Source organism: Centruroides vittatus, unplaced genomic scaffold (genome assembly GCF_030686945.1).
Source record: "Centruroides vittatus isolate TY-2023 unplaced genomic scaffold, ASM3068694v2 contig_1476, whole genome shotgun sequence".
Classification (NCBI taxonomy): Eukaryota; Metazoa; Arthropoda; class Arachnida; order Scorpiones; family Buthidae; genus Centruroides; species Centruroides vittatus.
Genome location: NW_027120915.1, coordinates 966,795 through 983,638, shown reverse-complemented (window position 1 = coordinate 983,638; position 16,844 = coordinate 966,795). Strand labels below are relative to the sequence as shown.

Genomic DNA, 16,844 nt, shown 5'->3' with positions numbered 1-16,844 from the left:
TTTTTTTTTTTTGTTAAATGCTACTATAAGCCGGAAAATTTCCCACAGAGAAACAGAAACGGAAGAGGTTTTTGTGTACGCAGAACGTAATTGGATAAAGCGGAAAATTAACATTTCACTTGTAGGCAAACAAGTAAAATCACCTCCAATATAACGATCATTGAAGAGCATGACAACTGCATTCCGTCTTCGGTCACATGACAGGGGAACATACCGACACAAAATCTTTGTTGAAATTACGATAAAGGGACCGAGTCGATACCCTTAAAAACTGAGTAGCAGAAACAAGCAATGAATGTAATTTGTTGAATATAATAATAAGATAACGCATGCTACCAATTTGCCTTGTACAGAGCGATTAGCAACTAACTACTATAGTAACTAAGTCGGATCACAGAATAACTTGGTCCCATATTATTGTAATGCAATTAGAATTTCCGACGACAGAGCAAAACCATAGTATTTGGTATTCGAATTGTCTCGTTCTCTCGTATGAACTCACAAGAACCTCATTCGAATACCTAGCACAAATTTTCTGTAATACACGGGTTTTAATATTATATATATATTTATTAAATATTTAAAAATTTTAAAATACTTTTCAAATGTATTACAAATATAGTTTAATATTTATCTTTAAAATAAATTAAACAGAAAGTCGACGACACACCTATTTGTTGTATAAACCTGACGTGTTTCCGCCCGATGACGTCACACATCGAAACGAGCCGTCAATTTATTTAACAAGAAAATGGCGCTTTTTACAATCAAACATAATTTACCATTTGTAAACATTTTCTATTTAATTATTTAATTTATAGACAAATTTATTTTTTTTTTAAAGAATTAACCAGGTTACGCGATCTGATAAAAAGGTGTGTATCTATAGCGATTGTGGACTATGTATCAAAATTACGTAATGTTTTTCAATTGAAATTTAAAGTTGCCGGTTATGACAAATCACAATTATTTATGAAAGGCAAACGATAAGGCAACCAATATGATTGATGAAGTATTACTAAGTATATGATGGCTAATGATAATAAATCAAATTCTAACGGTAAGTTCTTTTCTTTTTTTAATAAAGAAATATGCCGAAATACACAATTATCGCTTTCTGCTTTTACATTATTTTAATCGAATTTCATAATTTATTTATAGTTATGTCCACATATGTTTATAAAAAATGGTGGATTATCAATTACGATTTTTTATTTCTATTAATAATATCGTACATTAAAAACGAAACGTCGGTTTTAAATATTGAAATGAATTAAGCAAATTCAAAATTTGGTTTGATTGTTTATGGAACAGCGGATGTTAAGTCATGACGTGTTGAGTCGTGTATTTTAGACTTAACAGGATCATAAGTGTTTTCTGCATTTATAAATTTAAAATTCAATAAGATTTTGTGTGGAAAATATATAAAAGTTAATTCTCTTTCATTGTTTTCACATAGTGGTGATTATATTTACACAATTGAAAATGAATGGTACTCATAAAAAAAAATATGAACTAGAACAGGCCTGGCCAACCCAAATTGTTTCATGGGCCACTTCGATCACGCATAACATTACGGTGGGCCACAATTTAGGCAAACATGCTTTTAAAAAAAGTAAAACAAATACGAAATGAATAAGATTTTATTGTTATGCCAAGAGTTTGTACTCGTACTTGTGCATTATAACAATGACACATGCAAATTTTCATTTATTTAATTTTTTTGGTATACACATAATGGGAAACAAAAGTTTTAATAGATATATAATATCGCTTAGCGGGCCACACAATTTAACGTGATGGGCCGCATGCACCCCGCAGGCTGGCCAGGCCTGAGCTAGAACTATGCAAATTATATACTTTCACACAATAATTACTGTATATAGTATATAGGCTACAGTTAGAGTATAAAAATTATTCAAAATTTTTCATGCTCTTATGTAAAAGCTGTGTTTCTTTATGTTAAATTTATATATTACAAGATTTAGAATGTACGGAGTGATATATGCTGAAATATTTTTGTATGTACAAAGAAATATATAAAGTAGTTTAATTGTTATAGACACAGTGTTTTCTAAACAAAAAAAATTTAAATTTCTAATACAATTTGGATTAATCTCTGTAATGATGTTCTTTATGTTTAATTTTGGTCTTCCAAATAAATAACAGTTATCAAGAATAAATACTTTACAAACTACTTACTTTAATTTTGGTATGTTAAAAAGGAGCTAGCTTTGAATAAATACAATATCTAGATACTGTTATAAGCATTAACATATTTAGATGAAAATAATCGGATGATCGTGACTGTACATTATTTTAACTTGTAATGAAAGTGTCAAATATATTGATAGTTCTTGTGTGAAATGATCGGAGTTTTTCATTTATCACTATACAATATATATCATGTATTTTAAATCAATATCCATTCAGAAATAAAGTATAATACAATAAACTATACTAATCATTACCTCAATCCAATTTTAGAATATGACTCAAGTTATAGATGGATTAATTGTAGAATATGTACAATGTTTTATGTCTAAACTTTTTTCCAAATTTCTTGAACATTATCTTTTCCATGGAATTTCATAAGTATTTGTTATATATCACATAATTTCAATTTTGAAAATTAAAAAAGGCAAATAAGAAAAAAAGGAAAATCATTGAAACATCAAACAAAACAAAAAAAGTAGTGCAAACACTTAATTACACTAATTGAATATTTTCAAAAGTTGAACATCTGAACATCTGTAATATTTATACAGCATAAAGACAAAAATTGATCAATACTTTTTGTATAATTACTACTATTTAATAAATTTAATTAACATGTAAACCATTTTACAAATGAAAATGAATGGTACTCATAAAAAATATGAACTAGAAGTATGCAAATTATGTAGTTTTTGCACTATATACAGTAAGAGCATGAAATTAATAGTTAATGTGTTAAACCATTGGACCATTATTGGACCATTTTGGACCATTATTGGACCATTATAAAACCATTATTGGAGGTTTGATGGTATTTGTTCTGATGCATTTAATTAATGTGACTTAATTAAATACACAATAGTAATAATAGTATTGCTTGTTATAGATTGGCAGAGTTGATGTAATTGCTCTTTGCATCCCTTATGATTTCTATTACAACCATTCTGCTGCTCTGTGAGAATATTGTATTCAGTGGTGCATCCTGATGGGGCCAAGGGTCCTTGGCAGTCTCCAAAGAAAAGAAAAACAGATGTTTCTAGTGGTTTATTTTTTACACCAGAAAATTTTTCAACAATTTTTTCTTAATTAAAATTTAGTATTTATTTATTTATTTATATTGTGTCATGTCTATTTCTATACTACTAATGAATTAGTGGTTTCATAAGATGGGAATTTTATTGAATTTGCATTAAAAATTTTTTATCTGTTCAACTTGGCTCCCCAAGATCAAATCTTGAGTGCATCACTGTTTGCATCATTCTATGTGATGGTTTATTTTATTTGTGAGCATGAAATGAATTTTGTAGAGTGTAAGAAGGCATGCAATTGATCTGTATTCCATTGTTTTTGGACTTCATGTATGCAATGCCCTGTAATAAGGAATTTTCTATATATTGTGAATTGTTCTTTGTGAATATAAAATGTTTTGGTTAGTTCCTGCTATAGGGATTTAAATCTTTTTATTGGGTTGTTCAGAAAGTTCGTAGCGATTTTTGATAGCCGACAGTTGAGACATCGATTGACGCAAAAATAATTAGAATTGTACAAACCAATGAATATTACGATAAATGACCTTGAGACGCGTCCGTTACAAAAAAACCGTTAAGATTATTCAAATAGCGTTTAATTTGGCTCATTGCAAAAATGGATGCAAACAACGTGCATTATCGACACTTGTTTCTTTTCTTTTTTCGTAAACGCAAAAATGCTGTACAAACAGCAAAAAAGATATGTGATGTTTATGGTGGGAGTGCTGTATCAGAATCAACTGTTCGAAAGTGGTTTGCAAAATTTAAAACGGGTAATTTCAGCCTTGAAGGTGCTCCTCGCTCAGGAAGACCTCCTGTTATTGAAGAGGACCAAATCAAAGCATTATTGGATGAAAACCCTCATTACACAACTCGAGAGATTGCAGACATAGTGAAGTCATCGAACAGTACTGTATTTCAACATCTGAAGAAGCTCGGATACGTGAATCGTTATGACATTTAGATACCTCACGACTTAACGGAAAAAAACTTACTGGATCGCATCTCCATTTGTGATTCTCTTGAAAGACGAAATGAAAATGACCCTTTTCTGAAGCGTTTAGTGACAGGTGATGAAAAGTAGATCATTTATAACAACATCAGCCGAAAACGATCGTGGAGTAAGAAAAATGAATCACCATTAAAAACTCCAAAGGCCGGTCTTCATCCAAAGAAGGTCATGCTCACTGTCTGGTGGGATTGGAAAGGAATCCTGTACTATGAGCTGCTTCCACAGAATCAAACAATTGATTCTGATAAGTACTGTTCCCAATTGGATAAGCTGAACATGGCAATTAAAGAAAAACGTCCGCAACTGGCCAATAGAAAAGGCATTGTGTTTCACCAAGATAATGCCAGACCTCACACGTCTTTATGAACACGCCAAAAATTATTGGAACTAGGCTGGGATGTTTTACCCCACCCCCCTTACTCACCCGACCTTGCCCCGTCAGACTACCATTTGTTCCGTTCTCTACAAAATTCCCTTCATGATAAAAACTTTGATACTTTGGAAGCTTGCAAAAACCACGTGGATCAGTTTTTCGCGGAAAAAACTGGAAAGTTCTACGAAGAGGGTATCATGAAGCTGCCCCATAGATGGCAACACATCATTAAAAACAATGGCGCATACATAATGGAATAAAAGTATATTTTTAGTATTAAAACAATTTCTTTTATTTCTCTTAAAAATCGCTACGAACTTTCCGAACAACCCAATATATCAGAATTTGTGGATGTTGTCTGCACCAAGTGTCTTCCAATACTTTGTATTGCAGGTTGAATGTTGTGTTTGTTTATTTTGGTATATGGCATGATTGGTGTATTTTGCATGTTTTGTTCTTCCTCTCTGATCTAGCTTGCTTCATCTTTGTGTTTAATTGGATTGGACCAAAGAACAGGTCAATAATCTGTGATTTGTTTTTCTGTTGATGTGCCATTGTGCTGTGATTGATGGTTTGGTATAGGGCCTATAGTTGTTTGTATAAAAATATCTCATTTTTTGTGACTAATTTATTTTGTTGTTTTCATAATATTTCAGTTTTGTATTGTTTGAGCTTTTGTAACTTGATTGCTAGTTTTTGGTTGAAAGTGAATTGGTATAAACAAAATCTAACACCTTATCTTTGCCGAGAAAGTTTAATTTAAAACAAACGTTTTCGACCTATTCCATAGGCCATCCTCAGGCTAAATCGAGAAATGGAACAGTTCCGTTCCAGAAGATCGAATACAAATATTTAAATTTCAAAAATTAACAACGGATTAAAAGATGATACATAATAAACTAATATTGTATAAAATTAAAAAACAAAATTAACAACGGATTAAAAGATGATACATAATAAACTAATATGGTATAAAACTAAAAAACAAAATAAAAATTAAAAATAAACTCAGAAAAAACTTCTAAATACAAGCATCAACTAAAACTAATGCAGAACCATAAGATAAACATGTAAATTAAGGGTTCCTTGCAGAGTTTTTAACCATATACTTCCAGGCCGATGGAAGGCCCTCAGCGTCCCTCGCATTTATACACGCCCCTTCTAGTTTGCTCTTGTAAATCTCTATCTTCTCAGCGGTCCTTGCCAATGTTGGGGAGCTCACGGGTTTTATAATGTCCACTTCATCTCATTTAACTATCGAGCTTTCGGTCTGAGCCATTTGGGATAGCAGGTGTGTATAGGATACCATACGAGAACGCACAGCTAGGAATTAAGAAAGATTATATCAGCGTTACGACAAGGAGTTTGAGTGTAAGACTCAAGGAGCACAAGTATAACATCAGAAAAAGCTCCAACGCCACGGTACTATCCCAAATGGCTCAGACCGAAAGCTCGATAGTTAAATGGGATGAAGCGACATTATAAAACCCGTGAGCTTCCCAACGTTGGCAAGGACCGCTGAGAAGATAGAGATTTACAAGAGCAAACGAGAAGGGGCGTGTATAAATGCGAGGGACGCTGAGGGCCTTCCATCGGCCTGGAAGTATATGGTTAAAAACTCTGCAAGGAACTCTTAATTTACATGTTTATCTTATGGTTCTGCATTAGTTTTAGTTGATGCTTGTATTTAGAAGTTTTTTCTGAGTTTATTTTTAATTTTTATTTTGTTTTTTAGTTTTATACCATATTAGTTTATTATGTATCATCTTTTAATCCGTTGTTAATTTTTGAAATTTAAATATTTGTATTCGATCTTCTGGAACGGAACTGTTCCATTTCTCGATTTAGCCTGAGGATGGCCTATAGAATAGGTCGAAAACGTTTGTTTTAAATTAAACTTTCTCAGCAAAGATAAGGTGTTAGATTTTGTTTATTTAATTTTTTGCTGAGCACGTTCTATTTAATGTGAATTGGTATATTTGACTTAATACTTAGTACCTAATTCAATAATAATTATTTCTTCATTTCTTCTTGTGTTGCTACTGAATAACCTAGATTTTAACAGTAAGTCAGTATGAACATAGTACAGCTATGGTGATACTTACTTTGAACCAAATAAAAATGAAATTGCACTGTAAGAAAATTAATATCAAATTAGAAAAACATTGAGAAATTAAGTAATTCATCAGATGAGTGATACAAAAAAATCCAAGAACTGTATGGACCGTTTATTTTGAAAGTGGTGTAAGTCCATTTTTTCTTCTTTCGAGATATTTAAACATTTGTGTTTTAGTTGATTCAAAAATATAAATAAAGTATACTAAGTTTGACAATGTTTCTATGACTTTAGAAATATGTAAGTTGATTGCATAAAGACTCCTATGTGAATTTAACTAAACTAATATATTCTTTCTGGGCCATAAATGGACTTACACCACTTTCATAATTATTGAACTCTAAAATTTATTAAATTTCTATTATGTAAAACTCAATTTCACTTGAAACACATTATGTTTTATTCTGATTTTGTTTATATATAATAACAAGAAATAAAATAGTGTTGTTTATTCTGAATATTAAAAATATTTACTTATCATTAAACTATTTTATAAGTTTATCATTATTATGAGCTTACCATTAGACACTGCTTTTCATTATTATGAGCTTACCATTAGACACTGCTTTTCATTTAGGTTCATTACATGGATTTTTTTTCCCATTTCATCAAATTGTACATTTGTTGGTAAAATTCATAGTTTTATTCCTCTGTTGTAAAGGGCTGTCCATAAATGATGTCCACACTGGAAGCGACTTGTCTTAGGAGAGGGTTAACCCCCTCCCTTAAGACAAGTCAGACAAGGGGGGTTGAGCATTAGTGGACATCCATTTATTTCATTAAATTTTATACAGTTTATGCATGTTATTATATTTATTTCAAAGTTTCTGGTATGTTTCATTTCCACTTATGGTATCTATCATTCATAAAGTGATGAAGGTTTTAATGGGGGTTGCATTATGTTGGACATCCAAACAGGGGAAGGGTTACAAAAACTTGGACAAACTGGGACAAGAGGGGGGAGTAATAGTTCAAGGAAAATGCAGATGTAATTTATGGATAGCCCAACTGCTTAATTACACTGCAGAAAATGGACTTACACCACTTTCATAATCAATGATTATGCAATGTCATTTACCAATGAATTTTTAATTGATCAAAGCATATGGTTATTTTAAAATGCTAAGTGTGAATTGTTTATAAATAAAAAGTTTACACTAAATTGTATGTATATTATGTGATTTCTTAATTTTTTCCAAAACTGGACGTACACCACTTTCAAAATAAATGGTCCATTATGTATTTATGATACAGCATCATTTTGATTTAACTCTTTAAGTTCTGAAAACTTCTCCTAATGACAAAATTGTTTTTACCCCTCAAGATACAAGGGAAACTTGTATAGCAAACAGTTAAACAACTTTTTCATTGGCCGATTTTGTTTCGAATAGATAAGACTGATTTTGGCTGATTTTGTGTTTACAGTTAATATAGTGATATAACTATGTGTTTTTATTTATAATAAGTGGTGTTTTGTAATGTTTATATTTTGTGAAATAATTTATTTTGAATAGCATACTTTGAAATATTTCGTACTCTGAAGTTTATATTTTTTTTTTCAAAGTTTTAAAATATGATTTTTGATTTCATAGGATATTTATTTAATATTTAAAATATTTCATTTAAGGCATTTTATATATGAAAAACACAAGTCTGATGAAGCAGTTAAATATAGAAAGAGTTCGAGAAGACACTCAAGTAAGTAAATTTTATAAATACTGAAATGAATATAGTTATCTAGTTTCAAAAATCTTAATTTAGGATCATGTTTTCTTAGTGCATGATGATAAAATTTCTGTTTTTGATTTAATTTTACTTAAACTTTGAATTTGATTCTGAAATATATTATTTTGAGTTATTTGGAATGCAGTACTAATGGTAATGCTGCACCTGTTAGTAAGCTATAGCATTGTGAATACTTACCATTGTCATATTTAATTACAAAATCATTTTTCTGAGTTTAATTTTTTAAATGAATAATATGTTTCAAAACTTAGATATTATAAAAGAATGTTGTCAAACAGTTTTTACTAGAGGATATGTTAAATCATATGGTAATAATCTGATTATATACCAAGTAAATGGGATCAGTTTTAATAACATTACAAATTTATAGCATACTAAGTAATTGTTTAAACACACACAATTACCACAATTGATACCAATTACATACATAATTTTACAGTATTAATATAATTTTCTTTAAAACCTAAAATGTGTTGATAAATTTGGATCCTTCTATATATATAATTCAGATGGGTTGATGATAATACTGATGATAATAATATGCGCAGAGCCCAAGCAGTTAGGGTTGAAATTTGGTACACAGTTAAGGTACGTCACGAGAACATACACTAAGAAAGGATTTTTGGAAATTCTCTCCCCCCCCGGTGCAGGAAGAGGGAAAGAATGAAGGCTTATTCTAAAGAACTCAGCTCCTACTGTATTATTTTAGATGCAATTTTTTGTTTTTAACTGCATTTTAGTAGAGTACCATGTAGGGATGAAAGAAGAGTATTCCTTAACAATAGAAGTGTTAAGAATGGGAGTGTTGAGTAACAATGGAAGTGTTAAGAGAAAGCGGTGTGCAAGATTTACAGGCGCAGATGCGGTGTTTTGCATTTTTGCAGGAAATCGAACATATTTTTAGACCGATCTAAAAATTCTCTAATTAGTCTGGAAATAGGAGGACCTAATTCTTGCATTCTGTGAAAACAGGTAAGATTGGCTATAATCTAATAATCTTAATCTTCACTATCATTACTTTTTGCCCGAGCAATGCCAGGCTTATCTGCTAGTTTTATAATAATGAGTACATTTTAACAAACTTATACTTATAATAAAATTTCTAAAAAAAATTTCTTAAAAATTTGCATAAAGCTATTTTACATTTTCACTATCAAAAATAACTTAAGTCATTTGATAAGCTATTAAACTCTGATTGAAAATCTTTTGGCAGTGATATGCTTTTGTAGATCTTGTTTATTTGGTACGTGTTCAAAATATTATCATTTTTTAACTATTGGGATGTTCCAATATAGTAGTTGAATGAGTTTACAGGATTACATCAGAATGACTGACTAGTCAGTTTTTAGGAACTGACAAACTCAGATAATATTTGGAGATTTTAATCTGTTTTGCCAGTAAATATATAAATGTTAGAGGAAGAAGAAGAAAGGAAATCAACCTTTGCTTTTCTTTTTTGATAACAACAAATTTTTGCAGTTGGTACAAATCTACTGCATATTTAGCATGGTAAAAATTTGTTTTAAGCACAACAACCATGTATTTTATTTGGGGGAAGAGAGAGATTCAAGAGCTGGTCCATTGAGATGCTCCAAGCATAAATATCTGAGTTCTTTGGAATTCCAAAAGAAATGTTCCAGATGCACATTTAAAAGTGATTGATGATTGTTGGGATCTTGAAGTGGAAATAACTTTTATCCACTTTCCTCTGTGATTTGAACTAGGCAAGATTTCCTTCTTCATTTCTGTCAAGAGATGAAGGCAGAAAGATTCAACAGATGCTGAGAGAATTTTATCTAATTAGTGATATCAGAACTCATCTTGGTTGGTCATATGAACTTCGACCTTCTGGGTTAGTTCATAAGAAGCAGAAAGGGTGGAGACAACTTTTTTCTTATCTGTAGTCTCAGGTGTGACTCTCCTTTGTTTCTCCAAGATCCTCCTCTTGGATACCTTGTTCTCCCACAAAAGGTTTGTAAAATTGGTTCATGTCTCATTTTGATTAGATCTTCAAAATGTCACTGAAAGTTTTTACAGGATTTGTCAAAGAAGTTGACAGGGAAGAGAAGTCATCTGGGATTGTCTCCCCCTCTTTCCTGGGAAGTTTTCTTTCAATTCTCTTTAATTATGTTTATTATTTTTAACATAATTAATAGAATTTGATTATCAACATATTTACACTTTTGCAGTTCATAGTCCCATTTGATACAATGTAACTTTTTTTCTATTTGATTCTTAAACACTTAGTAGGTCCACACAAGTCATTAAAGTCCTGATTATCTGACCCAAGCAAATTCCTCAATGGGGTTAATTAACTTTAACTTTATATTATTTTCATATGATGTATGTTGACTGGTAAAGGTTAGGAACTGATGCTGTAGACAGATTATATTTTAACATTAATAAATTTAGTAAATATTGCTAAATATCATGGTTTTTATGTATAAAACAATTTTCTAAATTTAAATTTGTGTTTTTGGTGTAATTGTTATTGTAATAAAACAACTTTGAATAATTTATTAATTGAATAGTATATGTATAATGAAAGAAATAATGAAAAATAAGTTAAATCAATACTTATAATTGTTGATATAGCTTTTCAGTTTATAATAAAATTTTCTCATGTATTATTTCTGCATTAAATAGATAATTTATTGATAACTGCATTATAATGAAAGTATAAATATAACAAAATTTCTGTTTAATACTATGATAATTGTGTAGTATCTAAAATTGATATTTGTTCTTATCAGTAATATTTATGTAACAGTTGATAAAACATCCAAATACTTTTATTTTAATGTGTTAGTGATTATGAAAGTGGTCTACCATACATTTTTCATTTGGAGATATTTTGACTTTCCAGTTTGTAAAAATTAAAGAAAAAATTTTTATAATCATAAAAAAAAAATAAATATATTTACTCTTGCAAAATAGATTTATAAAATTTTACAATTACATAAAACATAGTTTGTGAAATAAATCTTTGCTTTCCTATTTTTGCTTTTCTTAGTTGCTTTACACCACTTTCTTAATCACTGGCACATATGACCCATTTTTACAAGTTTATAGTATGGTTACATGTTAGGTATGGTCAAGTACGTATCAGGTATGGTTATACTAGTGGTCTTCATTCACATGCAATTGTTGAATGTGTACATCTTGTACTCAAAATTGCATTTACCATATCCAAGAACATTAAGCAATTTAAATTTTAGAAAAAATTTGGAAAAATAAATAAAATGCATTAAGCTTATTTATGGAAAGGATTCTATGAATCATATATACATTTTTGAGCGATTTTTGCCAGTTCAAAGTCAAAGTATAAGATTGGCCCTATCACAACAACAAAGAATATGCATGAGAGTCATAATCAAAAATTTGGTGACTTATGTGGACATGTGTGTTCAAAAAAAATTGTTTGGAAGAAAAAAGGAAGTTTTGTCATTTAATTGGAGTCACTCCAATTGACAAAACTTCCAAAATGACAAAACTTCCTTTTTTCTTCCAAACAATTTTTTTTTGAGATGAGAAAAAACTTTCCTGGAAAAAGAAATCAATTCCTGGATGATCCTCATAAACTTAAAGTGACACCTATAAGAATCCAATTAAAATGAATGGTGAATGAACTGTCTGCCCTGTTGGCAGACAGTTCATTCACCATTTTGTGGCAGTAAGTATCCAAGGAGAAAATCTTTTGAGATATGAGTCAAGTGGAGAGACAAGAAACAGTTGTTTCAGAGCTTTCAAATGAGTCATATCTGAACCTTCAAACAGGTAAGTTGTCTCTGTTGTTCTACAACCCAAACCCACTAATCCAGAGAGTTGACCAAGTGATCAACCATGATGAGCCTCAATGATTAAATCAAGTCCTCTCATCATCTGCAAAATCATATCATAACAAAACAAAAGGTCTAGTTTGAATCACCAGACTGAAACAGATAAAAGTTGCTTTCATTTCAAGATTCCAACAAACTTCCAACTCTACCAAATGTGTACACAGAACATTTCATTTGGGACTATTTTGAAAGACACTGATATTTATCAACCATCTTCAGAATTCTCTTCCTGGGAAAAAATGTGGCAGATGCACTTGCATATGTTATATGCTGGGAAGGAAGTGATGTAAAATATGTACCACTCCTTATGTAAATAAACTTCTCTTTAAAGGAGAAATTCAAAGGCTAGTCTGTCTACACCCATGTTTAATGATTATATATAAGCCTTGAATTTGTATCTGTGTGCATATATTTTCCTCAAATCTATGATGTTGGAACATCAATATAAATGCAGTTTTGTTGTCCAATAATTCATATTTTATGTGTATGTGATTTTTACTGCTTATTTTGCAGATTTGGCCATTTTTGAGGCTGAATAAACTTTATAAACTTCACTGCTTCTTTACACTTTAAAGCATTTTATAAACTTTACTGCTTGTTGCATGATTTAATTTTTTTAAATGAGCTACAACCTGCTTCTGTTATTTCTTCATAAACCTGTTTATGTATGTATAGTTCATATGAGAAATATCATTCCATCATTCAATTGCAGATAAGCATGCAAACTTCAAATGTTTTAGATTTGAACTTGAATTTTTTTGAACTTTCATAAACAAATGTGTGAGACCCCGAGCACGATTAATTAATTAATTAATTAAATTTAAAATTAATATGCAGTTAAATTTGTGAAGTGAAAATCCCACTTTCTTGCTTCACCACCTGGCATTTCCATTGACTTCTGATCTGATAGATAAAGGTCGACAATTTTTAACGATGTTTTGAATAACTGTCGAGAATAAATCTAAATGTATAGTTATTAATGAGGAAAACATCAAAGTCGGTTAAATTATGAGGTAAGAAGAGTCACAACACCTCGTTGATGACATCAAAGAACTTCAAATTCAATTGCCATATATATCAGAACACCGGGCAAGAAAGTATCAACGATCTGGCCAGGTCATCACATTCTTACGGCCCACTCAGGCCAACGCAATGACATATTGTATTTTGACCTTCGACTATATTAAATCAAAATCACCTGATTTGACTCCCATGCTCAGGGAGAATAAAAAGGGCTCAAAGTTGATCATTGGGACAGACTCCAGCATAGAAGAAGCTCTACCTGCCAGCTCCACAACACCGTACGGACTGCCAATACTCGACTAGATCTAGAATCATCTTGCTCATGTCATATGAATGATCTAGAAACATTGAGTTATCTTCATGAGGTATCTTTAGGATTGTACTTCCACTTGTAAACTCTCTTTCTCAGTTAGAAGTAGATAATCATGCAGAAACAGTATCCCTAGAACCATGTGACCAAGCATATGTTAATTATGTATATTGTAATTTGCTTTATTTTTATATTAAATGTTTAACCAGACATGCTATTGACGTACTCATTGCACCTCTCCATTTGATGTTAGACAAAAAGCCCTCCTATTTCATTCTAATGTCGTAAACACCATCCAGTGACTTTTGAGCGGCCTTTACCAGGCTGATGCCAATCAAAGAGTTTAGAGCTTTCACCCTCTAACTCCCAGCTTCTCACATGTTTTAGATTTCTATGGAAATCTTTTTTTTTTTTCTTCAAATTCTCAGAATTCTTTAACAATAATTTTAATTCAATGGTGTATTTATTAATTTAATAAAGTTACACAATTTTTTGAAAAATTTAAATTTAACTATAATGTTTAATTAAATTTGAGGGAAAAAATTTCTCATGAATGAAATAGTCAAACTTCCACAGACAAAGCATGCACAAAAAAGGTTCCCTTAGATTGAGTTCAGTTCAACCAACAATATGGGTAAAACAACAAAAACTAATCCTGAATTGTTAAGAAAGTATGTAGAGGAATTTGGATCCTGGACACATAAAATAGAAGGAAAAATTTATTATAGTGTATGCCACAAATTGTTTCTTGCTAGGTTAACTCATTCATCCTCAAACATCTTGTAAACAATCATATATATATATATATATATATATATATACATACAATGAAATTCTATAATGATTTTAATAGTACAGAAAATTAAAAAATTTTATTGAACATGTAATTCTATTTGACTTGATTTCTTACCTCCTACTTGAAATGATATTCCAATACATATTTTGTGATCTCATAATTTTGAAATCCTTTGTATCATCTATTGCTGCAAGTTTATCTCCTTGTACCTAAAAAAATGTGATTTTATAATACAGGTTAATTTTGTTTACAGATAGAAGTGAAGTACTTATGCATTTCAACCTACAAATTTTAGTGTATATTACTAGTTCCTTTATCATGCATATTATAAATTTCAAACATTTCAACGTGCATATACTAGTGCATATATCTGACATTTTTATTTGCATATGCATGAGAATATATTGTGATTTTAAGTGCATATAAATCTGGCCTTTAGTCACATACATCCCCATGAAAAAGGTTTAAAATTCCCACATATTTTTGCATTTGTCAATTCACTCAAGGGAAAACTGACTAATGTGAGACATTTCACAATCAATTGCAATTAAGAGTTGTTTAATCTGACATTCCACAATCATTGTTTAATCAGTTGCAATTAGAGGATTTGATCCCGGGATCCCGACCACTTTTTAGTCCCGAAATTTTCAGGATTAAGTTTTCCTGATCCCGAGATTTTCGGGATTGACATCATTTTTAAAAAGTTGCAAAATAGACTGCATGAAGCGAAACGTTCAGTGTGAGTGCTCTTAACAGAATTGCTTGCTTATCATTTTAATATAAAACTTCTTATATTTTGAACTAAAGTGATAGGCAAGCAGGTCTCACTGGGTTACCTTAGATGACCAGGGTCGGATTTAACCATCAGAGGCCCGTGGGCACAAATACGGTGGGACCCCTTTTAAGAGTAGGCAATTTGATGATTTAGAAAATTTACACAAAATACTGTACTTTCAAGTAGACTTCAACTAGGAAGTTGTAAATTTCATTTAAAAATAAGGTTATTGTAAACATACATATATTTTATTGTGTAAAACTAATTATTTTAATTTAATTGAAAAATACCTATGTAAAATTTTTTCCGGAATTTTCCGATATGTTTCATAGGTTTTTTCCCCGGGTTTGGTTTTCTCTGCCTGTGGCCCTCGTGATTAGGCCACACTAGGCTGTTGTGGTAATAGAAAAAAATTTATGTTTAAACATAGTTTTGTGGTGGCCCTGAGCATCAGCTTCAAATGCCCTTTTGTAAATTCAGCCCTGCATAGAGGTTTTTTCAATTTATGTATGTTTAAAGAGATCTTACTGATGCTTGAAAAAGAATAACTTTAACATGAAGACTGAGTGATTTTAAGTCTGATTAGTCTGAATCTAAGTCTGATTAGTTAGAGTGATTCGATTAGCAGTAAACAGTGTATACAGTATACATGTATACATGGTGTATACAGTAAAATATGTTGATTTTTGTCAAAATTTTGATTTGTTGATTAAAGAGCTGATTTCTGTAAGACTTTCTTATTTTTTATTTTTTATTAACCCTCAATACCGAAATGATCCCGGGATTGACTAAGTATAATCCCAAAATCCCGGGATTAGAAATAAGGGCCGGGATCGAATTCCCTAGTTGCAATATATGAGGGCTATAATAGAAAACATTATATTTTTGCAGTATTTTTAAGTGTTTAGGTCTTCTTTTAATAAACAGAAACATTGAAATAATTAAAAAAGTGCATCTTTTGGTGAAATTGATCAAAAATCAAAAGAAATTTCTAGTGAAGTGAAAATTTCATTTATTGCACAGTTATATAAAGTACATTTATTTTTTTATTTCTTTTTTTACAATGAAATTTATGGCATTAAATGTATATTCAAACTAAATTTAATTTTTGAAAAATGTAATTCAATAATAGATCAAAATATATTCTGTATAATAAGAATTATTATTATTATTATTTTGATGTGAATATATAGACATATATTGCAAGATATTAATGTATTCTTTTAGAAATTAAGAGCTGCATTTATTGAAAATGTTGACCAGCAACTTGCAGGGTTAATGGATGATGCTATTTCTAAATTGGGAGATCAAATTGAATTATCATCTGATTATGATAATCTGAATAAGAAAAATTTGAAAAATGTTGATGGGTATGTAAAATACTTACTTTCATTATTAAATGTAGTATTTTCACATTTGTTACTTCATATATAATATATAAAATTTATTTTTTATATTTTTTAGGAAAAATAATGAACTTCCAGATAAAATATTTGTGCAGAGGGACTCTTTATTAACGTAAGTATTTTAATTAATTTGAAGTTTGTATTTAAATTTTGTGCAATTATTATAAATTATAATACCTTGCACAAAATATTTATGCTTTATA

The 16,844-nt window shown here is 30.3% G+C and overlaps 1 protein-coding gene across 2 annotated transcripts in view; it reads left to right on the top strand.

Moving 5' to 3' along the window:
- Positions 1-756: 756 nt before the first annotated feature.
- LOC136968418 (sterol O-acyltransferase 1-like) overlaps positions 757-16,844 on the top strand; it is a 58,306-nt gene continuing 42,218 nt past the window's right edge. Inside the window, exons 1-4 of one of the 2 annotated variants that reach the window (XM_067262439.1) lie at positions 757-1,060; positions 8,374-8,444; positions 16,463-16,605; positions 16,700-16,753. In XM_067262439.1, the coding sequence (XP_067118540.1) occupies positions 1,027-1,060; positions 8,374-8,444; positions 16,463-16,605; positions 16,700-16,753 (302 nt within the window). In that variant the 5' untranslated portion in view covers positions 757-1,026. Of the gene's footprint in view, positions 1,061-5,038; positions 5,202-8,373; positions 8,445-16,462; positions 16,606-16,699; positions 16,754-16,844 lie in introns of those variants that run through there. The other variant, XM_067262440.1, reaches the window with a different exon arrangement.